The sequence below is a fragment of the Austrofundulus limnaeus genome, unplaced genomic scaffold (genome assembly GCF_001266775.1).
Source record: "Austrofundulus limnaeus strain Quisiro unplaced genomic scaffold, Austrofundulus_limnaeus-1.0 Scaffold1, whole genome shotgun sequence".
Taxonomy (NCBI): domain Eukaryota; kingdom Metazoa; phylum Chordata; class Actinopteri; order Cyprinodontiformes; family Rivulidae; genus Austrofundulus; species Austrofundulus limnaeus.
The window spans coordinates 9,993,281-10,000,547 of NW_013952403.1; the positions used below are offsets into that span (position 1 = coordinate 9,993,281).

A 7,267-nucleotide genomic window follows, 5' to 3' on the forward strand; every position below is an offset into this window, starting at 1 on the left:
CACACACACACACACACACACACACACACACACACACACACACACAGACGCCTCATCAAATCAAAAACTTGTCAAGGTCTGGCAATTCTGGGGAGGAAGCACCCCTCTCTCCGCCCCCTGGCCCCCTCAGCTTCAGACAGACATGTCTACATCTCTGTCAGTCAGATGACTCATTCAGGTGTGCAATTATACCCCCCTCCCAACCCCGCTCCCCAACCCTAAAAACAAAAACAAAAAAAAAATAAATCACCACCTCCTCCCACCCACCCAGCCCCCTTCATGTCAGGGTCAAAGCTCCAGGATGCCAGACTCTGATAACGCGCCGTAACAATATCTGCACTCCCAACATAATGGGCTGCCTAAAAGTGGCCTCTGTCGGAAAAACGTTCAGAGCCAGAGGCATCGAGCCCGCCCCCCCCTCCCCCAGGTAAGTGCCCCGGGACACCTGATACAGGTCTGCACTTCCCTACTTCCCCTTTCATTGTTTTTATCTCTTCCTTTTCTCTCTCTCCCTATCTCTCTTGTCTCCACATGTGAAAAACTCAACAAGGATGTAAGAAGAAAAAAAAAGGTATTAAACATATAAATTCTTATCCATCACATCCTCCACGTGAAAATATGTAAATATCTACATATCTTCAAACTAGATGTAGACACTGGCTTTTTCCTCTTCTTTTTTTTTTTTTTTTTTTTTGGCCTGGAAAAATTGCTTTCCCTTGAAGAATAAGAAACAAACACTTGTTTAGTCTCACTGTGGTTTCCCAGCTGCCACAGGGATAACAACCCTGATAACAAACTCACAGAGAAAAACTGAAGAGAAAGGAAGTTCTGTTTTTCAAGGAGTGACTACAGTTTGTATAAAATGAGCTTTGAGTGGCAGGTGTGTTGGGATTGAGACCTCCACCAACAGAGATTAAAACCAAACTGGGGGGAGGGGGGTTGACTCACCGACCCGTAGAGCTCTCCTTTCTCGTTCATGCCCAGGTAGAGTCCAGCGTCCACCCCCCTGATGCTGACAAGACCCACTGCCAGGCTGATGAACTCCAGGATACCTGAGGTCAAAACACACACACACAGAGSGAGTCAGGAAAAGACCCCAGAGCACACCGTAAGGACCCCCCGAGGAAGCAGCTACAGGTGGTCATGGAGTAAAAAACAATGACAATCGATGGGATTTTAGCTAAACCTGTAAGAGAACTCAGCACTCGTTGGAACTTTGTAGCTTTTGGGGGGATTTTTGAACAGTTTTCTAATTTTCAGATTACAAGTTGATGATGTCATACCCAAAGTACTTGGGAAAAAAAAGTTAAGATGCTTTAACAAAAAAAATACTGAACGGATAAAATGAATTTCACTGATAAGAAAAGTATTAGTGAAGTATTTTAGATCCATTAACAAATTGTACATCGAAYCATGTAGATTTTGTCTTGTTTTAAGCAGGTCTGTCGTGGCTGTGGGACTTACAGTTTTCTCACAAATCAAAAAGACTAAAACTTGACCCGGTACGTCGGGTCAAACTGCTGATTTAAAGCAACCCAAGGTTGGCTTGATCCAAAATCGGGTTCTTTTTAACCCTGCAGTTTTTAGTGCATTTACTGTTCTGCCACTCAATCTGTTCAATCCCATTTAGTTTTCTCTCAGCAACTGTTTGTTTGAGGCTTATTTTTCAGTCTGCTTATGTCTTCCAAACACGCATATGCTTACAATAGGGAGACCAGCAGCTCTAACATTCATGTCATGTAGACTTTTTGTTCTTAGTTTAGATTGTTACAAAGGGCAGCTTTCCGAAACTTTCTCGTTTGTTGTATTCTGCTCAGCAGCTGTTCAAGACGTCTTCAGAGGAGAAGCGAGTTCCCCGGCGGCGGCTGCTCCAGCCGGTGGAGGACGCTTTATTGGAGCTGAGAGGTGGCTGACTTGTTTTCAGGAAGTGACAGTAAAGTTGGACTTCAAAGGCAGAGGAAACAAGTGGTGGAATTAAAAGCCAGTGGCAGTGGTGATGCAGGAGTTAGTCAGACAGAATCCAGCTTCCAGCCACCTGGTCTCCATCTCCTCCAACTCATCAGATGCCAGAGGCCGACAGAGAAGACCCCCCTCTGTAATTTCTTTTTTCTCTCTCTCTCTCTTTGCTGAGGTTGAAGAGTGTGTTTCATGTCCCTCTAATCAAAGCCACGTCTGACATAGACCTTGCATTTTTTGTTAAAGCTGTATGTGAAGTCAGAGACAAACACTCGTAGACCACCCATCCCTGTTTTTTTTTTTTTTTTCCTGAGGCTGGAGCCTGAACATTAAACCTCTGGATTCCGCAGCGGTCACGCTTTAATTCTGAGTTATTTGTTTCCGCAGCGGGCGAGCCGGCCTGCACCTGTGACACGGGACCAGCCTATATATGCGGCGCCGAGGCGCGCGCCCCCCGTCTGACCTTTGACCCCCCCCGCTCCTTCAGCCTCTCCTTCTCCCACAACAAAACCGTTGTAGTTTCTTCTTTTTACCCCTACAGGTGACACTTGGGGTCGGTGTATGCTGAATGGCAACGTGTGATGACGACATGGCCAATGAGCGTGCGACAATGGACAGATATCAGAGAGATGCGCGTGCATGTGCGGGTTTGTCGTGTTTGTGGCTGCGAGGAGAGACACCTGCGTCCCACGCGCGAGGTCATTCACCTGCACTGTAAAAAATGAAATGTTGGATTTACTTAACCATGTTATGTTACCTGGTTCCACTTAACTGAGTTCAAAATTCAATTCAAAAATACTTTATTGATCCCAGAGAGAAATTAGGTAATAGAGTTGAGTAAATTCAAAGAAATATACCAGTTTTTTAGCCAAAGAACATGAATATGTTGCTTTGAATTTACTCAACTCAGTTAAGTGGAATCAGGTAACATAACATGGTTAAGTAAATCCAACATTTCATTTTTAGAGTGTGGCGTACTGGCTGTGGCTGGCAGTTGTAACATAGAATTAAACTTTACGACTGTCTAAAATTTTGATGTTTTTAAAGTCTTCATCTTTGTCAAAAAAAAACATCCTTACTGTACAGAACTTAAATGTATTTAAATGARTCTGGTGCTTCAAAACATCATAATTCAAGGTGAGCATGTAGCTATACATCAAAATCCCAAAATTCTTAAATTGTTTTATTGTTCTTTAATTGTTGATGTGTTGCAGATATGCATAATTTTACTATTCCTGATAAAAAAAATATATATATATATATATATATACATGCCAGGCATAAGACAGCTCAACATAGACCTACCCCAGCGCATCATTTAATCCAGATTAAACATTTGAGGTTTCTACAGTAAAATTCTCACCAAAATAAGCCTAACATAATCTACAATACAACGTTTTATGTGATATGTTTCATGTTAAACATTACATTTCATGTAAAGATGTGATTTAATACCTAAAATATCATTGGAGAGAAATAAATTCCCTGTCATTAATTCAATCTCTATTTAATTAGTCATATTATGAATTTTGAAATTTCCTATTGACATCTTTATGAGTTTTAATGATTTTTTCCCCTCCCTATAAAAAAGGAATATCTGGATTAGTTTGTGATTTTCCAAAATAAAACTAAACTGATAGCTGGAAAAAGTAGACGGAAATACTGAAACTAGAGAAAGGGCTTTTAATAATATAGGAAAATTCAAAAGACCCTATATCATGAAGGTAAATTAATATTTTAAACTCACTCAATAAACCAAAGTAGGTTTTTTTCTTTTTCTTTTGGTCGGCGTTCATTCTAGATGAGAAAAATCCACAAGGATATCTGGAGCTGCGGGTAAAGTTAGTTTGGTTTTGGGAAGAATGGTGCTTGAAATAACTAAACATGACAAATGGCATTCTTCGAGGAGCTTGTCTATTATATGATAAATTGGATTGCCATACTTCTCGGCGCTTCTTAATTAAATTCACTTTGCCTGCGTTTTGGAGTGTAATACAGGGTCATATTTTACATATCTGCTTATAGGAGCTCATTTTGGAGTACAGATCAGTCCCTAACACACAGAACCATCCAGCTGCAGGATGAGTAAAGTCTCTCACCAAACCTGCTGTGGTCCTGTCTCGTGCCGTGCACGGTGCCGTTGGGCAGGATCTCCAGGTGGAAGCCGGCCCTGCAGTAGAGCTGCCGCCGCCTGAGGATCCCTTTAAGGTGGCCGAAGTCTGTGGGGGACCCCTGCTGCAGCCTGCCTTCATTCTGGCCCAGCCGCTCGCTCAGCCCCACGGGGGGCTCCGGCAGAGGCATGCTGTTCCCCAGCGAAGGAAAGCTCTGGAAATCCAAGTCGTGCGTCCCCAGGAACGTGCCCACCTCCGCCATGGTGTGCACAGCTGTCAAATTCAGCGAAGGCATTTTCAGGTGGATATGGAGTGAGTTAGAAAGTTTACACAAGAAGAAGTCTGATCCATTCAGGCTAAAAAAAAAAAAGTATAAAAAATAAAATAAAACAATATCCAGAGCGCGCAGCAGTAGGTACTCCTCCAAAAAGGGAAAAAAAAGAAAAAAAAACCTCTTTGTCAGGTTATAGATAGTCCTCTGCTGTAATCATGAGTTTGATATGTGTGTTTATCAAACGACAGGACTCTAATATATACATCCTCCCCACGCGCCCTCACATTGGACATTCAGAGACAAGCCACGCCTGGCCTGGCTGGCATCCCCTTCTTCTTTTTACGCGCACCAGTTTGCGCCACTTCACGCGCACTTTCAGACCAACTTTTTTTTTCTCTCGTCTACTTTTGCAACTAACGGAGTTCCAAACCGATGCCCCTGAAAGATCTCATCCMGTCACAGCACGAGCCAAGTCCAGGAGTCTGTGCGCAATGGCTGCGGGTGCTGCGCTCCTGTTTGTGGTCGCCACTCCAGTGGCAGGAAAAACAACCCACCCTAACATTAAAAACACTGAAACATTAACAGCCCCTTCACTACAAAAGAAAATCCATTCTTTATTTGTGTTTTCCTTGGTCCCCCAAACCGCAAAGCTGCACCACTACGAGTCTGTGCGCCACTCTCTGGGTATAACCCAACCTCTCTGCGCAAGGCTCGGGGCCAACCTCTCCAGTCTTCATGAGAGCTTCTTTCCCCCTCCACCTCCTTGCAAAGCAGGTGCTTCCTCACCCCTCTCTGCACCACATGTGCAAGGAGCAGCTAGGCTTGAACACAGGAGGACTGGAGAAAAAGGACAATCCAAATACTGATAAATACTGGTGCAGGGCTGTGTTTTTATTTTATTTTATTTCATTTTATTTTATCCCCGTTTCTTCAACTTACCTTTAACTGATCTTGAATGAAAGCACGTGACCCGCAACCTTTGAGTTTCAGACTCATGCAGGGACTCTCAGCTTTAAATTAAATTAATTAGAATTTTAGCTCAATATCTGTAAAACCAAGTGTGCTGYCTAAGATTAGCTGTGGCGGCCATCTAGAATTGGATTGCATCAAAAATATAATCAGTTGAGTTACATCCATTTTTTCACTCTCTAAAAGCTTCATTATGATTAGTCCGGTGGATRATGAGATATTTTGCCAACAGAGAAACAGGGTTGACTCCAACAGCGGAAGCTGTAGCCTGCAAAGATCTTCAACATTTTAAACACTTAAACTAAATAAGGTGAGTGACTCTAAGCTTTAACCACCCCAAGTCTTAGCACAGTGCATGCAAAACTGATTGAATTGTAGTCATTTTTGTGTTTTCTAAGATCAGTTGGCTGCAGCAGCCATCTTGAATTGAGTTGTCTCCAAAAGTTAACTAGTTTTAGAGATACAACCAACGACGGTTTCCTGAAAGTTTCTCTAAAATCTTTGCAGTGGTTTGTGGGATATTTTGCTAACAGACAGACAGAGTTGACTTCAAATAGGTAATGTGACAAAATTTTAAACAAAGCTCTTGCACAATCTGTTAACAATCAGGTATGTGTCGGGGTCCCCTCATCTACTTCCTCACCAGTTCCACAATGAACTGAGTTGTATTAAATGCAACACACACTTAAAAAAAGAGAGCTTACAGCTTTTTGTCACAGTTTTAACTCACAAATTYTTCCTTGGGTTTTAGTTAGTGGTTAAAGGAATAGTTCAGATATTRTGAAGTGGTGATCTATTGAACAGTTWTGAACAATTAATATCCTACCTGTTGTAGATGACCCTTTGAATGACATGATTTGGAACAATAATTTGATGCTGACTGGACTAATAATTTATGTTTAGGCAGAGCCAAATCCAAAGTGGACCGCTGACATCTCCAAATAACTCAAATTCCAAAAATTTTTAGTGAAGATTTGGGCAATTTTACATCATCCTGAAATAGAAAAGGTTTCTGATAGAAAGACCCTACTGCTACAGTGCTTGTAAAGCCAACAAAACTCAATGTTCACTTTGGTCTTGACCCGGCTCAGATTACCTATTAGCTCATCAATCAGACTGTATGTTCCATTTGTTGGTAAAAAGATGGGATTTTGGAGCTGAAAATCTGAAACGCCAATACCAACATCCGATTTCTGTCAGACATTCCCGATTAGCTCCAACCTCAAAATCCAACATGGCTCTCATGAAAAGTTGTGACAGTAACTTATATTTTCACTTTTTTTTAAATTGTTACTCAATAAATCAACTGCTAAAGTGTTTGAATCCAGAGAAGAGAGAAAAGGGCCAAACTGTYATCGCTTCTATCGCTAATAGAATCAGCTACTGTTTCTCTGATCAGCAGCTACTGTAAACATTAAACCAGAATTGACAGTTTCCCAGATCTTATTTAGAAGATAAAAGACATGAAAGCAGATTTTCTCCAACCTGAGGTCATTCAAAAGGCTATCTACCGCAAGTAAGATGTTGACGATTGCTAATGTGCTCACAAGACCCCGCTTTGGAAGACGTGAACTCCCACTTTAGTAGCAGGAAATAAAAACTGCTCTGTTACACGTGCACTCTTCCTCTTGAAGCAGCAAAACCGTGAAGCTGTCAGATAAATCTTGTGGGGGTAAAAAGTACACCGTTTGATGATGTGTGCCATCCTGCACATGAAAGAAAACACCCAGAAAGCCACAACAAGACTAATGAATACTAATTTATGACCGAACGGGGGGGATTTTTGCACTTCTCGCTGTGCACAATGAGACAACGGGCCTCAACATGTTTCATCAACCAAAGAAAGGAAAGAGAGAGAGAGAGACAGAAAAAAAGGCAAAACACAGCTGTTTTTGTCAGGACTCTATTTTTGGTGAAATCAAAACAAACGGTTTTAATTAGTTCCCTGAGATGTCAG

General features: G+C 41.9%; 1 protein-coding gene across 1 annotated transcript; it reads right to left on the reverse strand.

Moving 5' to 3' along the window:
- Window positions 1-948: 948 nt before the first annotated feature.
- Window positions 949-4,765, reverse strand: fgf16 (fibroblast growth factor 16; the record flags this gene model as incomplete). The annotated part of the gene is given in 2 exon segments (XM_014009061.1): window positions 949-1,052; window positions 4,056-4,765. Coding segments are annotated over 2 exon segments (411 nt in total), but the record flags the coding sequence as incomplete, so codon positions are not given.
- Between the last annotated feature and the right edge of the window lie 2,502 nt (window positions 4,766-7,267).